At 46.2% G+C, this 19,022-nt stretch overlaps 1 protein-coding gene across 2 annotated transcripts in view; it reads right to left on the bottom strand.

Moving 5' to 3' along the window:
- The window catches only part of GATD1 (glutamine amidotransferase class 1 domain containing 1), a 129,782-nt gene that overhangs the window by 17,685 nt on the left and 93,075 nt on the right, over positions 1 to 19,022 (bottom strand). For both annotated transcript variants that reach the window (XM_086957764.1, XM_086957765.1), the window contains exons 5-6: positions 18,659 to 18,753; positions 10,530 to 10,623 (exon numbers count right to left, since the gene is read on the bottom strand). In XM_086957764.1, coding sequence (XP_086813890.1) covers positions 10,530 to 10,623; positions 18,659 to 18,753 — 189 coding nt within the window. The remainder of the gene's footprint in view (positions 1 to 10,529; positions 10,624 to 18,658; positions 18,754 to 19,022) is intronic.

Here is a 19,022-nt window from a genome sequence, read left to right as displayed (position 1 = left end):
GTGGCGATAGTCGCAGTCTTTGGGAACAACTGAGAGTTCTAGGAGCGTCGTGCACCATGGCTGTCTTGCCCATGTGGGAGCAACCAGGATCATTGTGAGTGACTGTTGCCTTAGTTTGCGTGCTACCAATGGAATCAGTGGTGTTGGTGGAAAAGCGTACGCAAATCTGCCTGACCAGTTCATCCATATCGCATTGCCTTGTGACAACGGGTGTGGGAACCTGGCGGCAAAGGACTGGCATTTAGAGTTTTCTTTTGTGGCAAACAGATCTATTTCTGGATGTCCCTTTTGGAAGAATGGTTGGAGAACTTGAGGGTGAATCTCCCATTCGTGTATCTGTTGGCTGTGTCTGCGATCTAATTGTCTATTCCTGGGAGGTGTTCTGCCATGAGAAAGATGTTTTTTTGGAATTGCCCACTTCCATATGCTCTGTGCTAGGTGAGACAGCTGCGGAGAGTGTGCCCCTCCGTGTTTCTGGATGTAGTACATGGCTGTAAAGTTGTCCGTCCGGATTAACACAGCCTTGTTGTACAAGTATTTCTGGAAGGCTTTCATTGCTAGAAATACTGCTAGCAACTCTAAGTGGCTTATATGCAGTATATTTTGCTTGACTGTCCAGAGCCCTTGGACTGTGTATTGAAGAAGGTGGGCTCCCCAACCTGTCAGTGATGCGTCCGCTGTTAATACTACTTGTGGAACTGGCTCTTGGAACAGTCGCCCCTTGGAAAGGTTTTGTGGGTTCCACCACTGCAGAGAGTTGTAAGTGCGACTGTCTACCAACACTAGGTCTTTTAGTTGTCCTTAAGCCTGGTTCCACTACCGTGCTAGGCATTCCTGCAATGGACACATTTAAAGTCGGGTATGATGGACAATGAATATGCAGGAGGCCATCATGTCTATAAGCTGCATGAACACTCGAGATGGCAAGGAGTGTTGTGGCTGAAATTTTTGAATTAGAGACTGCATGTTGGCTATCCTGGCTGGATATTGGATATGCCTTTGCCACTGAGGTATCTATTGTTGCTCCCAGATGTTGCTGTATGTGGGAGGGCTGCAGATGTGATTTTGGGAAATTTATGGAAAATCCTAGACTGTGCAATAGCTGGATAGTCTGAAATGTATGGTTTGCACACTGTGCGTATGAGTTGGCTTTTATGAGCCAATCGTCCAGGTAGGGGAACACATGGGTGTGTTGCCTTCTTGGGTGTGCTGCTACTACTGCCAGGCATTTTGTAAAAACCCTTGGTGCTGTAGTAACCCCGAAGGGGAGAACTTTAAATTGATAGTGGTGACCTTCTATTGTGAACCTGAGGTACTTCCTGTGAGCAGGATGTATATGTATGTGAAAATATGCATCTTTGAGGTCTAATGTAGCGATGAAGTCGCCTTGCTGGAGTAACGGGAGTACTTGTTGTAGAGTGATCATATGGAAATGTTCTGAGAGTATGTATTGGTTCAGAGGTCTGAGGTCCAATATTGGTCCGAGGGACCAGTCTTTTTTGGGAATAAGGAAGTATAGGGAGTATACTCCTGTCCCCTGATGTTGAAAAGGGACTTGCTCTATGGCTCCCTTTTCCAGCATGGATGTCACCTCTTGTAACAGCGTGATGTGTTCTTTGGACATTGGACGGTGTTTGGGTGGTATGTTGGGTGGAGTAGAAGTGAGTTCCAGGCAATAACCATACTGGATAATTTGTCTCACCCACCTGTCTGTGGTAATGGCATTCCAGGCAGGAACTGCATTGCTTTCTTCTGCATTATTACTTGATTTGCCTGCATAGCGCTGCAACGCGAGTGCTGCCACACTTAATTGGGACATCTTTTTAAATTGCTTCTGGGGAGTGCTGACTCGGCGCTCATTGATCTATAAATAGAAATAGGAACGCTTGGGGGCATTGTACTGTCGGCGCTTTATCTTTGAACGCTAATTTAAACAGGGCGTTTCAGCTGCAAGCGTAGTGAGTTACCTGAGCCTCAGCATACCGCAAGTTGCGTTTTTGTTCCAAAGCTGCCGCCATCTTACGCTTGTTGTTGTTGTTGTTGGTGCCTCAGAGACCGGCCCCCACAGCCCGCCCCGCCTCCCTGCTGACCCTCCCTCCCACGAACTGTATTGCCTGCTCTGACCCCGTTCGCGCTGTGACCGTCCTGACGAGTTCAGAAGCGGTCGCTCCCTTTGCCCTGCTGCCTTGCTCCTGTGCGGTATCGTTATTTGGAACTGCATTGCTTTCTTCTGCATTATTACTTGATTTGCCTGCATAGCGCTGCAACGCGAGTGCTGCCACACTTAATTGGGACATCTTTTTAAATTGCTTCTGGAGAGTGCTGACTCGGCGCTCATTGATCTATAAATAGAAATAGGAACGCTTGGGGGCATTGTACTGTCGGCGCTTTATCTTTGAACGCTAATTTAAACAGGGCGTTTCAGCTGCAAGCGTAGTGAGTTACCTGAGCCTCAGCATACCGCAAGTTGCGTTTTTGTTCCAAAGCTGCCGCCATCTTACGCTTGTTGTTGTTGGTGACTCAGAGACCGGCCCCCACAGCCCGCCCCGCCTCCCTGCTGACCCTCCGTCCCACGAACTGTATTGCCTGCTCTGACCCCGTTCGCGCTGTGACCGTCCTGACGAGTTCAGAAGCGGTCGCTCCCTTTGCCCTGCTGCCTTGCTCCTGTGCGGTATCGTTATTTGGAACTGCATTGCTTTCTTCTGCATTATTACTTGATTTGCCTGCATAGCGCTGCAACGCGAGTGCTGCCACACTTAATTGGGACATCTTTTTAAATTGCTTCTGGGGAGTGCTGACTCGGCGCTCATTGATCTATAAATAGAAATAGGAACGCTTGGGGGCATTGTACTGTTGGCGCTTTATCTTTGAACGCTAATTTAAACAGGGCGTTTCAGATGCAAGCGTAGTGAGTTACCTGAGCCTCAGCATACCGCAAGTTGCGTTTTTGTTCCAAAGCTGCCGCCATCTTACGCTTGTTGTTGTTGTTGTTGGTGCCTCAGAGACCGGCCCCCACAGCCCGCCCCGCCTCCCTGCTGACCATCCCTCCCACGAACTGTATTGCCTGCTCTGACCCCGTTCGCGCTGTGACCGTCCTGACGAGTTCAGAAGCGGTCGCTCCCTTTGCCCTGCTGCCTTGCTCCTGTGCGGTATCGTTATTTGGAACTGCATTGCTTTCTTCTGCATTATTACTTGATTTGCCTGCATAGCGCTGCAACGCGAGTGCTGCCACACTTAATTGGGACATCTTTTTAAATTGCTTCTGGGGAGTGCTGACTCGGCGCTCATTGATCTATAAATAGAAATAGGAACGCTTGGGGGCATTGTACTGTCGGCGCTTTATCTTTGAACGCTAATTTAAACAGGGCGTTTCAGCTGCAAGCGTAGTGAGTTACCTGAGCCTCAGCATACCGCAAGTTGCGTTTTTGTTCCAAAGCTGCCGCCATCTTACGCTTGTTGTTGTTGTTGTTGGTGCCTCAGAGACTGGCCCCCACAGCCCGCCCCGCCTCCCTGCTGACCTCCCTCCCACGAACTGTATTGCCTGCTCTGACCACGTTCGCGCTGTGACCGTCCTGACGAGTTCAGAAGCGGTCGCTCCCTTTGCCCTGCTGCCTTGCTCCTGTGCGGTATCGTTATTTGGAACTGCATTGCTTTCTTCTGCATTATTACTTGATTTGCCTGCATAGCGCTGCAACGCTAGTGCTGCCACACTTAATTGGGACATCTTTTTAAATTGCTTCTGGGGAGTGCTGACTCGGCGCTCATTGATCTATAAATAGAAATAGGAACGCTTGGGGGCATTGTACTGTCGGCGCTTTATCTTTGAACGCTAATTTAAACAGGGCGTTTCAGCTGCAAGCGTAGTGAGTTACCTGAGCCTCAGCATACCGCAAGTTGCGTTTTTGTTCCAAAGCTGCCGCCATCTTACGCTTGTTGTTGTTGTTGTTGGTGCCTCAGAGACCGGCCCCCAGAGCCCACCCCGCCTCCCTGCTGACCCTCCCTCGCCCCTCCCCCTCCTCCATCCATATATGACAGATGCATTCTCGCGCAGCTGTCGCGCCCCAGTTGCGCCGAAGGTGCGCCAAAGGTAAGCCCGTCTACGCCCGTCCGCGCCAAGCCCGCGCCCAGCGCCAGACCCCCTGGTCCCCGTACCACCCACCCCACCCGCATTACATACGCCGCCTCCACCCTCCGAGCCCTCAACCCAGGCCGACTCCACAACTGCGCCCAAGCCGCCCCCCGACACACCCATGGATCCTTCACATGCAACTTCTGCAAGTTTGACGGCACCAATACCAACTCCTCATCCACTAACACCAAACAGAGACCTGACACCAACCACCTAAAATGCATCCTGCTCAACACCCGCTCGGTCCACAGACACGCCATCGACCTCTGGAATCTACTAGACACCATCTCTCCGGACGTCGCCTTCCTAACAGAAACATGGATGAACGCCTCCTCAGCCCCAGACATCACCATTGCCATCCCGGAAGGCCTCAAGGTCATCTGTAAGGACCGCACCAAGCAAACAGGAGGAGGCATCGCCATCGTCCATAAGAATTCCATCCGCATCTCAACCAGCTCAGACCTCAACCTCGCTAGCGCCGAACACCTTCACTTCCAGATCCACACCGACCCCAAGACCACACTCAGAGGCACCCTCCTCTACAGGCCACCAGGACCCCATGCACAATTCAGTGAAGACATCACTGACTTTATCACCCCACACGCCCTCCCCTCTGAGGACTACATCCTATTGGGAGACCTCAATTTTCACCTGGAAAAGAGCAACGCCAGCAACGCCACCACCCTTCTGGACAATCTCGCCAACCTCGGACTCAAACAACTTGTTAACACCCCCACCCACTACGCAGGTCACACACTCGACCCCATCTTCACCTCCAGCAAACATATCTCCTTCAGCCACACCACAGTTCTCCATTGGACGGACCACAGCTGCGTTCACTTTGTCTACAAAAAGACCACAACCCACAACCTCCCTCAACCTACTCTGCGAAGAAACTGGAACAAAATCACCATCGACCAGATCTCCTCATCGCTTCTTCAAAACCCCCCTGCCCACTCTTCGAACCCCAACCAAGCAGCCATTAACCTCACTCAATGGCTAACCAACAGCGCCGACAACCTAGCACCTTTGAAAAAACGTCAAATCAAACTAGGCAGCAAAAACACTCCCTGGTTCAACGATGATCTTAAGAAATCCAAGAAACTCTGTCGCTCCCTTGAGAAGGCCTGGAAAAAAGACCCAAACACCAGCACCAAGGACGCCTTCAAAAACGCCACCCGCACACACCACCAACTGATCCGGACTGCCAAGAAAGCTGCACTTAAAGACCGACTAGACAACAACGCCCACAACAGCAAGGAATTATTCAACATCGTCAAAGAATTTACCAACCCCTCAGCCAACTCCTACGACATCACTCCCTCTCAAACCCTTTGCGACTCCCTAGCCTCGTTCTTCCACAACAAAATCGCAGACATCCACAACAGCTTCGACAACCAACCCGGAGACCAACCCACCCAACCTTCTGCCGTACCCTCACCCCCCTTGAACATCCTTAATGACTGGAACCCAATCTCCACTGAGGACACCATCCGCCTGATGAACTCCATCCACTCAGGATCCCCCACAGACCCATGCCCTCACCATATCTTCAACAAAGCTGACTCCATCATAGCACCACACCTCCGAGACGTCATCAACTGCTCCCTCAACTCCCGGAAAGCTGGAAACACGCCAAACTCAGCGCCCTTCTGAAAAAACCCACAGCTGACCCCACCGAACTCAAACTACCGCCCCATCTCGCTCCTACCATTCCCGGCCAAAGTCATCGAGAAAGCTGTCAACAATCAGCTCGCCACCTTCCTCGAAACCAACAAATCCCTCGACTCCTCACAGTCCGGCTTCCGAGCAAAACACAGCACTGAGACCGCACTCATCGCAGCAACAGATGACATTCGACTCTACTGGACAACGGAGACACAGTCGCCCTCATACTCCTTGACCTCTCCGCAGCCTTCGACACAGTCTGTCATAGCACCCTCCTACAACGCCTTAGAAACATCGGAATCCAAGGAAAAGCACTGGAATGGATCACCTCGTTCCTTACCAGAAGATCTCAGAGAGTCCGCCTTCCACCATTCAAGTCAGAGGCCTCTGAAGTCATTTGCGGCGTGCCACAACGATCTTCACTCAGCCCCACCCTCTTCAACGTATACATGAGCCCCCTCGCGACCATCGCACGCCAACACAACCTCAACATCATCTCCTACGCTGATGACACTCAACTGATCCTCTCACTCACCAAAGACCCGAACACCGCCAAGACCAACCTACATGAAGGAATGAAAGAAGTAGCCGAGTGGATGAAGCACAGCCGTCTGAAACTGAACTCAGACAAAACAGAAGTCCTCATCTTAGGTACCTCCCCCTCCGCCTGGGATGACTCTTGGTGGCCAAAGGCCCTTGGAAAAGCACCCATCCCGACGGACCACGCACGGAACCTGGGCGTCATCCTGGACTCCTCACTCTCGATGAACAGACAAGTCAACGCCGTTTCATCATCTTGCTTCAACATTCTTCGCATGCTCAAAAAAACATTTCGCTGGATCCCCACCGAAACTAGAAAAACGGTCACCCACGCACTGGTCACGAGCCGCCTGGACTACGGTAACACCCTATACGCCGGTACCACCGCAAAACTTCAGAAAAAACTCCAACGCATCCAGAACGCATCAGCCAGACTCATACTAGACATCCCGCGTAAAGACCACATTTCTAGTCACCTGAAAAACCTCCACTGGCTCCCCGTCAATAAGAGGATAACATTCCGCCTCTTAACCCAGGCACACAAAGCACTTTACGAACTCGGACCCGAATGCCTCAACACACGACTTTCCTTCTACACCCCCTCCCGCCAGCTACGCTCCTCTAACCAAGCCCTTGCTGCTGTACCTCGCATCAACAAAACCACCATGGGAGGAAGATCCTTCTCCTACCTGGCAGCTAAAACCTGGAACTCACTTCCCATTCACCTTCGCCTCACTCAGAACCACCTAGCATTCAGAAAGCAACTTAAAACTTGGATATTCGAAAAGTAATTCCCCACCCTTCTTCAAGCGCCTTGAGACCCTCTGGGTATGTAGCGCGCTATATAAATTATCTGACTTGACTTGACTGTTTGGTGGCGGTGGAGGCTCAGGTGTTGTTGCCGCCACGTCCTCTGCCTTTGTTATTGTTGCCTCTATAACCTCCTCTATTGGAGCCCTTATTAAAGGTGCTCTGAGTATTACTTTTGAATGTAGAGGAGGTTTGAGATGTGTTGCCTCTACCTGAGCTTCGAAAGGAGGAGCGGTGAAAGGAACTCCTAGAATGTTGAAACTGAAGTGAGCCCATAGACTTAGCAGTATCAGTATCTTTTTTCATCTTTTCTAAGATGGTATTTACTGCAGGGCCAAAAAAGAAATATTGGTTAACTGGCTGGTTGAAGATGGTTGACTGCGCTTCATTCTTAAATCCGGAAATGCGTAGCCATGCATGCCGGCGTAGTAACACGCTAGTGTTGATGGACCTGGCTGCTGTGTCAGCTGCGTCAAGTGCACATTTAATGGAAGCTTTTGTGATAAACTTGATTTCCTGCAAGAGGTCGTTAGCTTTAGTTTTAAAAGGTTCTTGTAAGTGTTGTAGTAAACCCTCCAGTTGGTCATAATGTGCTCTACCCTAGCTTGCTAATAGAGCTTGTGTGTTTGCAATTCTCCAAGTGTTTGCTGCTTGGGATGCCACTCTTTTGCCTAAGGCTTCTAATATCTTTGACTCCTTGTCAGGAGGGGAAGCATCTCCTGTTGTCTGTGAATTAGCTCGCTTTCGAGCGTTTGATACAACTAGTCAGCCTAAAGGAAGGTAGGGGCTGCTTTATACTTCTTCTCAATTCTGGGATTGAAGACACACGCTCTGGCTGGGTCTTTGAATATGTCTGGCACCTGTTTTAGTACCCCTTTTAACATAGGAAGTGTACGTACATTCTTTTCGATGTTGGAAAAGTATCAAATAGGAAGTCCTCTTCTATTGGGTCAGTGTGCATGTCTACATTATGATACTTAGCTGCCCTATCCACCAGTTGGTAAAAGACAATGGTGTCGTCAGTAGGCGGCGGCTTTGTAGGATATGTCAGGCCTTGAAGGTGATGTTCCAAAGTCTTTTTTCTTTGGAGGGCCAGGGGAAGAAGTGTCAGCGTCCATTGGTCTTTTCTTCCTTTGGTAAACTGTTACTCGTGCTGTTTCAGGGTCTATATACAGTTTAGGTTGTTCCTCGCTCTCTGGATCAGGATGGAAGAGTTCTTCCTCAACTGTCCGTGGTTTCGGCGCCGATGATTTTGCCTTAGCCACTTGTTTGTGGTAAGTCTTTGGCTCGAGGGCCTTCAGCTGTGGAGCTTTTTTCGGCTCGACTGCTGTTTTTGGGTCGGTGACCTTTTTCGGGATGGCGATTCCCTTTTGTTCGACGTCTTTTGTTGGCTTTACTGCCTTTTTTGGTTCGGCGACCTTCTTTGGTTCGACGACCTTTTTCAGACCGACCGGTTTCTTCAGGTCGATAATCTTTTTTGGATCGATTGGTGTTTTCGGTTCGATGACCTTTTTCGGATCGACCGTTTTTTTCGTAGACTCAACTGCCTTCTTCGGGTCAAAAGAATTTTTAGTGTGACCTGTTTTTTAAAGGTCAACACTATTTTTCGGCTAGACGGCCTTTGTCGGGTCGACTATTCTTTTGGGATCGACGACCCTTTTTGTCTCGACGCCCTTTTTTGTATCGCCGATTTTTTTCGGCTCTGCAACCTTTTTCGGTTCGGCGGCCTTTTTCGGAAGAGTGTAGCTCGTTTCCGGCGTATCAGAAGGCTTGGGTTTGGTCTTTGGAGCCGAGCCGGAAGGCGGGGTCTCTGAAGGAGTTTGTCGATCTCGGCTAAGGCCTTTAGGCGATGCTTCAACCGGAGCCTCGTCCTCAAATGAAATCGGGGTTGGGGGCTTGGTACTCACGGTTTGCCCCAGTGTGATCTGGTCATCGGAGTCCGACTGGTCTTCTACGGTCATAATTACTAGGTCGGAGTCCGCCGCTTCTGGGAGGTCATGTTCGTCTTCGAAAATGTTCTCCGGTTCTGGTGCCTGCCGCTGCATCTCTTGTCTAGCGGCCCTTCGGTTCCGGATAGTTTTCTTCGACCAGAACTGAGCACAAGCTGGACAGTTTTCCTCGTTGTGCTCTGGAGATAGGCACTTGTTGCATACTGCATGTTTATCAGTATGTGGGAATTTGGAGTGACATTGTCGCTCCATTGTGGGCACCTTTTAAATACGGTCCTTTCCATCGGCAGCAGGCCCACGTGGCGTCGAAAAGGCCCAACGGCCCGCGTCGACGACCGGATCGAGATGGAAAGTGTTTACGAGTCAATGGGTACCGAACGAGAACAATACCGCCGAGGTAGAAGGTCTTTTGGCCTTAGAAAGTTGAACATTTTTGGTTCCAAAGTTGGAGTTGAGGAATAGCATCCGAATCCAATGGCGGAAAAAAACAATCTGAGGATGGAGAAGATGCCCATGCGCACTGTAGTCGAGGGGAGAAGTCATCTATCTTGTGATACTTCGAAGACTCTTCCAGGACAACAAAGTGCAAACATCCGGACCCAACACTAGGAGGCGATCTATGCTAAGATATGAATTCAGCAGCCCACATGCCTCAAACACTTTATTTCGCCTACAAAAGCAAACATAAAAGTACAGCAAAAAAATATCACAGAAATTATCAAATCATTGTGTACTTATTGCATCCTAACACAAAAGTAGGTAAGTGCATCTTGATCATAAAAATAACATAAGCACAATAAATGATAAATTGATTTAAAAAAAGACTCATAGGTCCTGCAACCCTGGCCCAACTATTTGATAATGAACGAGGTTAAGACTTTATATGAATAAAATTCGAAGAATTCGACAAGCCCACCAAAAGATCTAACCAAGGGTGACTATCCGGCAAGATAGCCCTATGCGGCTAAGGTGCAAATAATTAAAATAGTATCTATTTTCATTTAGCAATGGCACATTTTAAATAGGAGCAAAAGAGAAATGGTTCTACACAATAACAATTACTAAAGAGTTTAGTTTGGTTTTTCCATTGGATTAGACGGACCAGTTAATTTTCCTTTTTCTGACTGCCATTTCTTCTTATCGAATGCTGCCTACAGATTGATTGGCAGCAAGACTAACATCATGCTGGAGAAAATGCAACGCTTGGTTGGGATGAGACAGAAGTCAAATTCCCTTATATGTATTCATTAGAGGGATAAGCAGTTGACCAGGACTGTTCCTTCCTCCAAATGTCCATCCTACAATAGTTACAGTAGTACACAGTAGTGTTTTAAATCAGAAGCAACCCCACCTCAAGAGTGGTAAAAAAAAAAACACCTTCCCTCAGACATCACAATCCAGATTTAGGCCTCACCCAGCCGAATGCTACTCACCACTGAAGGTGGCACCAGAATCTTTCACAAAGTCCTCCACAATTACAGGTAGGCTGGCAAAATCTGGCCGCCGCACAAGTTCATAAACTGATGGCTATGGAGAGGAGAGATTGACCAGTTATGTACTTTTTTTATCTTGATCCCAAATGGCCTCAGGTACAAAGGACACAAAACGATGCTTTCTTAACAAGTGTAATATATTGCACAATATACAGCAGTCCATATTGCAAAGATGGACTGGTCACTTTTGTTACATTGCTTGGTGTCAGCCACCACAAGTCCTTACCAGGGATGCTGGAGAGTTTCAGCTGGAAGAATGTTTTGTTTTTAATTCACACTAGGTTTCAACTTTTCAAATACATCGAATATTAAACCAAACATTTTACAACCAGTTTAGAAGATCAGCTGAGCAAATACCCCGTAACCATGAGGAAATGGAGTGCTGCTACATCATGGCTGCTTTCAGGACTGTGTATGCTGGGGATTCCTCAGCACATGCCACCATGCAAGCAACTCTCTGTCCCATAGCCTACCAGGTCATTCCTCGTGTTATGTATCCCTAGAACATTGGAAATCCTACATATTACTGGTCTCAACAAGTTTACAGGAAAAAGAGGAACTTTACATTGTAACCCTATCCCAACTTCACAACTCTTGAAAGGATTACATGTGTGAACTGAAAGAATACAAGTTTCTGTGAAATCAGATATCTTAGACGGGACATGGAGATGACACATATCAATGAAGGGGGAGGAGGCAATCTGTTAATCAACTTTTTTTTCCCAAACAAGCCTCCCCTTGAGTTGGCTCATGTATAACCATACACACAATGAACTGGGAGATGTTTAAGGTGGGTAAAGTTAATCTAATCTAAATGAGAATACCTTTGTCAGTGTGGTTGCAGATAATATGTGGCGTCTGTTTGGGGATGGAGAGCTTACCACAGTAGTCAGTAGAAGTAGGGGCACAAACAGGTGGTTTCAATCTTGGGTACATTTTCAGATCAATACAGGTGTAGGGCATTCAGTCTTAGTAGATGCAGCTAAAATACACTGTGCCACTCTGAAGTCAGGTTTTAAAGCCTCAATATCATTTTCCTTTTGTATGCCATTTAAAACCTCATTGACCATTTTGTATAGTTCCTCAAATACTGCACTAAGCACTAGCCTTAACGGAACCTATTTTGCCATCTTCTACAGATCTATGCCAGCTTTTCTAATTGTACTGAACTACTATGACGGTTGTTCTTATTAAGTTGTAATTGTCACACCCACGCCCTGAATAAATAAGGCTATAAAAAAATAATCACCTAATTTAACAGGGGCTTGTCAACGTGACTTATTAATGCAATGAGCAGCATACAAAACATACACAATACTTGTGGCATCCCACTCTTACCCTCTTCTTCTTTTTATTTTTTTATTTTAATTTTTTATTAATTCTTATACCTGGTACAATACATTAAATACATTAATTCGATGGAAAACATTTCAGCTACACAATCTCAAAAAATAAGATTAGTTAGGTATCCAAAAATCAAAGGAAATACATGATGTATTAATAATTCATAATTACTTAATATGATGATAAAATAAGATCACAGAGATAAATTCATATATATACATACACAGACATAACCTGTCAAGAAGTCTCTCTCCACACAGCGAGGGGAGCCCAAACACGAAGGCCCCACTCCCTCATCTTCCTTCCCCTTCTTTTATAGAGAGCGGCCTCAATGTTATGAATGCCCAGCAGCCTAACTAGCCACACCTGAAAAGTAGGTGCAGTATTATCCTTCCATCCAGCTGCAACCAAGATCCGAAGGACTGCTAGACATATTAACACAAGTCCTCCTTATCACTATCAAGGTCAAAATTATTACCAAAGCCCGATATCATAAAAGTAGGGGATAGGTTAATATGGATACCTAGCAGCTTGTCCAAAAACTTCTCAATCTCTACACATATTCTCCTCATCTTCCCACATTGAGAAAACATATGGATCATGTCAGCAGGTCCCTCCTGACATCTCGGACACTTATGTTCCCTTTTGCCCAATTGAAATAGCTTAGCTGGGATAAAATAAATATTAAAGAGGACTTTATATTGCTGTGCTCTTAGGTTCGTAGAGCGGAATATTTTACCTGCTAGTTTTAGTGCTTTATCTAAATCGAAATCCGGATCCCCCAGTTTCGCCATCCAGGATGTTTCAACTTTATCCATATCATCTAGCATTCTGTCGATTAGTGCTTTATAAATTATTTTAATTTGAGCTCCGCCTTCTAGCAGAAAATCAATCATTTTTATTTTGCCGCCTGGATGGATATGTGGTCTCATCCCATGCATTGTTTGGTGAATCTGGAGATACTTAAACCCGTGATTAGATGGAATACCGAATTTAGCTTGAATATCAATAAAAGTAAGTCGTTTCTCCGTACCAATATCAAAGATATCCCCCACTGTTCTAATTCCTCGTTGTTCCCACATAGACCCCATCCTAACAATACTGAATTGTGGGAAGACACTAGAGTTCCATAATGGAGTGTAATAATTTATTTTAGGGATTGCTAATGTCTTCTGGACAGCTTTCCAAATTTTCCACATTCTATCCATTATTTTATACCTAGTTCTGTTATAGTATCCACTTTCTGTTCGACGTAACAGCAGCCCCTGAGCATCACTACCCACAAGTAATTAAAAAATTGATGGGGGATCTAAAGACTGAATGGGATTAGGAGAGGAATCAAATAATATAGCCATCTGGCTCATTAAGCACGCCCACTGGTAGAATCTGATATTAGGGGCTACCAGCCCACCTCTGTCTTGCGGGAGTGATAAATATCTTACGGAACTTCTGATTTTGCTGGAGGACCATAAAAAGTTTGAAAATACTGATTCTATGTTTTTTATCCACCCCTCACCAACCAGAAGCGGGATCGAGCGAAACAGGATTTTCGGAAGCATAGTCATCTTCAATACATTTACTCGCCCAATTACAGCTAGATGGATAGTGTCTATTATTTTTAACTCCTGTGTAATGGAGGCAACCAATGGAGCAAAATTCTCTTCTATAATTGAATTAATTTCCGGAGTTATCCTGATCCCAAGATAAATTGCTGAGTCGACCCACCTCCCATCCTGTCTCACCATATTGCTAGTGCAAACTATTTGAGTTTTATTTTCATTCAGGCGGTAACAACCAGATTAGTTGCCAAAGTCCCTCGCCATGTCCGTAAGAGCTATCAGTGCCGCATCTGGATTTGGTGTAATTATAGCCAAATCATCGGCATATGCCAGAAGTTTTGTCTCATGACCCCTACATACTACTGGATTGATTGCTTCACAGCCTAAAATTCTATGAATCGGGGGATCTATATAAAGGGCAAAAAGTATTGGGGAGCAGGGGCACCCCTGTCGGGTCCAGCGAGACATTACGATTTCTTCCGAACTACCCCCCCATCAGCTGGATTCGGCCCTAAGTTCGCAATACATAGCTTTGATAGCCTTAATCATTTTAGGGCCAAACCCCTCCGCACCAATATCCCCCATAACAACTGCCATGTGACATGGTCGAATGCCTTCTCGGCGTCTAGGAGGATCATTGCCACCCGACCCCCCTCAGCAGCATGTACATCAAATAAAGTGATTACCCATCTAATATGATCTGTTGTTCCCCGACCTGGGATGAATCCATGCTGCCAAGAGGAAACCAGATCGGCAATGACCCCCCCCCCCAATCTCTTAGCCAGGACCTTGGCATATATCTTTGTATCAGAGTTTATGAGGGATATTGGTCAATAGGCTCCAGGTTCATCCTTAGGTTTACCCTTTATGTGAAAGACCACGATGTTTGTTTCCTTCCAAGAATTTGGGGTATCCATTGTATAAATTATACCATTAAATAAATCCGCCAATAAGGGTATTAGGATATCTTCTAGACACTTATATAATTCCAGAGGGATCCCGTCTGGTCCTACGGCTTTCCCTATTGCTAGATCCCTTATAACTTCAATTACTTCCTCCCTTGATATCTCTTCCTCCAGACCAAGTCTATCCTGTTCAGCCAGTTTTGGCCCTAGATCATCCCAGATTGTATTAGAAAAATCTGACCTAGCCTCCTCTTTATATAGTGCCTGATAGTAGTTATTAAAGGCTTCTCGAATCTCTTCTGGCTCGGAATAGTTCTGGGTTCCCTCACGAATATTTTTGATGACATTTTTACTCTTCTTCTGTTTAATCCTGAGGGCCAATAGTTTGCCCGCCTGCTCCCCAGTTTCATACAGCGAACCCCTATATATTTGGTATTCATCGGTTGCTCTTTGGGCTATCAACTGATTTAGCTCGGCATTAATAACCATAACTTTCTGTTGAGTCTCTGTAACCTCTCGCCCCCTGACTATAGCTCTGACATGTAGTTCTTCTACATCTGCTAATTGAGTCAGTAGACTCATTATGGACCTTAGTTTCTCTCCTAAGCCTGGTAGCATAGCTAATTACCTCCCCTCTTAGAGTCGCTTTAAATGAATCCCATATCATATTACGAGATGTACTATAGTGATTAGTATCAAAGAAATTTTGAGGCCAAATCTTTAAAGGGTCAATAAATTTACTATCAACTAGTAGTCTTCTCTCGAAGGTTTACCTTAATGGTGGCCTAGACAGAGTATCAATATGGTATTAAAGGATCAATGGGTTGTGGTCCGAAATAACTTTTGGTACCTTCCTGATTTCTACCCTGTTTGCCTCCATAACAGATACAAAAAAAATAATCGAGTTTGGAAAACTTTCTAGCTGGACAGGAAAAATATGTATACCCAGGGTTATTGGGCTCCTTTTCGCCCTAGATATCCAACAGCCCATGAGTTTTGATTAGTGAAGCTACAGCACAAATTACCCTGGGCTTCCGTCCGTGATATGGGGTATTCATTCCCAATTCTGTGAAATCCGCAGAGATATTAAAATCCCGACAAACTACAAGGTGGGTAGGCCAATTCAACAATTCCAGCTCAAGACTATCAAAAACTTCAGGATCGTCTTGATTAGATCCATATATGGTACATAATGTAAAACCCAACTCCATTTCAACCACCACCCAGCGACCATGAATATCTGCCAGATGTCGTCTAGTCCCCCCCAAACCTGATTTAGACAGTATAGCAACTCCTCTAATATTGGAGGCTTGTGAGGAGCTAGCCAACACATCATATCCTCTTATACTCAATAGGTGCTTCTTGGCCCAGTGTAGATGGGTCTCCTGAAGACAGACCACGTCAACTTGACTGGATCTAATAAATTGAACCATCCTCTAACTTTTGCCCCAATCATTTAGGCCCCCAACATTAATAGAACAGATCCTAAGTCTCCCCATTATATTTGTACTTTAAGCTCCGACACCTCTTTCCTCCCTTTCAGATACCTCAAAAAATTTCCATAAGTCCATCTAAACCAAAACTTCATACCAGGTATTGCGAATATTTTTTTGTCCTCTTTTCTCCCTTAACCCAAGAAACACCCCACCCAACCGCCTGACCCATCCCACCCGTCCCTCCTCCAACCACCCCATTGTGGCGCTCAGACCTCGGTCTGTGCATGTGATGCGCTGTGCTTGAGCTGGGCAACATTATACACCAAAGATAGAATCCACCCTGCCAAATCCTACTATTTGAATGAATACATTGAAAATCAAGACAAACTAGATCAAAGAAAATGAAATGAGAGCACCATCAGCCCCCTCCTATACCACCCCCTGCCCCCACAACTCCCGCCCCCCCTCCCAAGTAACCATTCCTTCTGTCTCCAATCTCCCTGTACAGCAAATGTTTTTTAGTTATTCAAGGTCCATCATCTTCATCTGGATTTTATTTACTAAGAGAGTCCAAATATTCCTCTGCTTTGATCTCTGATGAGAGGTAAATTGTCTTCCCTTGATTAATGATCTTCAGCTGAGCTGGATTAATAAGATATACTTGAACCCCCTTTTCTTGAAGGGGTTAAATGAGTTGTCTGACCCGCCAGCGCCTTTTCACTGTGGAGTGGCAGAAATCAGGGCGTACAAAAAATGACACCCCCGGGTGACTCTTTGAGATTCTGGCCTCGCTTTCTCTGATCAGGCTTGGCGTAGGACAAAGTTCCCCAGGAATACAAGTATAGCCTGTGGCATTGGCCCGAGGTATTGCTGGTGTTCTCAATTTAAACGGGATAAGATGGGCCCTTTGTATCTCTTTAGACCAGTCCCAGTCTTTCAGCTCTGGGAAGGCTTTGTTGAAAAGCTCAATTATATATGTTCTGGTGTCGGACCCCTCCAATCCCTCCTGAATCCCCAGTACCCTGAGATTATTTCTTCGCTGGGGATTCTCAAATTCCTCGAGTTTCCATTGTATATCCTTTAGTTGTGCCCCCTGCGATTCTACTTGGGCAACCGCATTTGTTGTATCCAGTTCCGTCGCAATGATTCTTTCTTCCAGATTTGACACCCTGTCGCCCATAGTTGCACAGGCTTTAGATAGTTTCCTCATTACTGCCTGCATTTTCCTCATTCCAGGTTGGTTTTTTTGCTGTCGTCGCGATTCTTCCCTATGGCCCAATATGGGTCGATGAATTGTATCTAATGAGGGAGCACTCTCTGATTCCAGCAATGGTAAATCTGCAGGCAGCGTCCCAGAGAGTGGGAGGGTAGACGAGTAATCCCATCTCAAATCCTTCTTTTCTCTGCGGAGCATACCGCCCTGAGAGGTCAGCTTTTTAGTTTTTTTTAGTGGTGGAGGGCAGATTAAGATCACTAGGTCGGATTCTAAACAGCTACCCACCTAAGATGAGCTCATCAAGTTGTCCGACCATTCAGCGCCTTCAGATACAGAGTAAAAACAGCCGCTGGGATCATTATCCTTATCCGTGTCAGCCTTGTTTTGTTCGATTACAGACAGAGTTACAGCCAATGGGCCCATTCCACCAATATCATTGATAGTTCCGCTTGTATCACCATTAGGGTTTTCACCACATTGAGCTAACTTTTCCTGCCCCATTTCTATAACCCCGTTCTTTTACATGGTAGTTATTATTTTAGTGCTGGGGATGCTCACAATGTTATCGTTCTTACTAGCGTTACTGGTTTGGGTAGCAGACCGCTCTACATTAACAATGTTTACTAATGGAGGAGATTCCACTAAGATTTGAGTATTTATAGATGGTGGGGCTAAATTAATCACTGTTACTTTTTCCATTATTTTTTCCCCCTCCGGCTCCTCTGGCCGAACACTCAAAGTCAGTTGGGCCTTATCTACCGCATCACTTTCATTCAGTCTTGGCAGCTCCCCGTTACCGGCAGACACGCTTGTCTCATTACTGCCAGCCAACAGTTGACTCGTGGTACCTGAAACTGAAGTCGTCTGAGGTCGAACCGCTCCCACCTTGGCTTGCTTCTCCTTCGTACGACGGAGCAGCTCTGCCACTAAGGGGCCCGCCTGGCGATTCTTGATGGTTACCCCGCCTCTTCCTTTCTTGATCGGCGGGTCCGGGGAGTGAGTCAGCGGTGACCGGCCAGGAGAGGCATCCAGACTCACCGCCTCCGTGGCGGCCTCCGCTGCCGCCATTGCCTTCGTGGCAGCCACAGCCTTCAGAGCCATCAGTACACCGTCTACAATCAGCTGCCCAAGAACCCGCTAGAGACACTCCGCTACCAGGCGTTTAACAAGGTAGAGCTCTGTCTTTTTAAGATATATCCTGCTACGAGGGGGTTGCATCAGGATCCGAGAGGGGGGGGGTTTATGGAAATCCTGAGGGGGGCAGAGGAGTTAGCGCCGTGTTAAACCAGAGGTTTGGGTCCAATCATCCTGATCCTTCTGTCACAGCTAGCTAGCTCTGCTAACGACCAACTACTCGGCCGCCATCTTACCCTCTTCTTCCTCTAAAAAGAATAAACATGGTCTGCTTCACTTTGCTCAGCCAGTTTCTAATACAATTTATTACCCAGCTTCCCAGAAGTCTTCTAAGTGGTGTAGTTTTGAAGACTTTGCTGAAGTCTAAAATGAAACACAGCCATCAGCCTGTCTTAATCCATTTCCCTGGTTACATAGTCAAAGCCATGGTGCACTCTCCCTAAAGTAATGACTTGTTGCTAGTGGGATCTCCTACCCCAGTCAGGCTGTATCCTTGGAATAACCAGGACCTGTTCTCATCTGTTGCACAGCATAGCGCAGCAACTCCATGTCCAATGGCACACATTGGCTCTGAGAAGAGAAGATGATCAAAGAAAGTCTGTAAATCATATATCAACACCATGACATAATTCATTCATAGTCTTTATACGATCTCTTTTTAAAACAGATCATAAAAGCGTCATTTCATCAAATAAACCATATCACAATATTATAAAACTGTATAAAATGTTAAAACAATTAAAATCTATATAGAGTTTTTGGCAATTTAATGAGATTAGCCCTGTACACGAAAAGTAATATTTAAAAGCCATAAGTGGAAGCAGTCAGTCTTTGTAACT

The sequence above is a fragment of the Lissotriton vulgaris genome, chromosome 2_1, assembly GCF_964263255.1.
Source record: "Lissotriton vulgaris chromosome 2_1, aLisVul1.2, whole genome shotgun sequence".
NCBI classification, from domain to species: Eukaryota; Metazoa; Chordata; class Amphibia; order Caudata; family Salamandridae; genus Lissotriton; species Lissotriton vulgaris.
The sequence above is the reverse complement of the archived record's forward strand: the minus strand, read 5'-3'. Positions and strand labels throughout refer to the sequence as shown.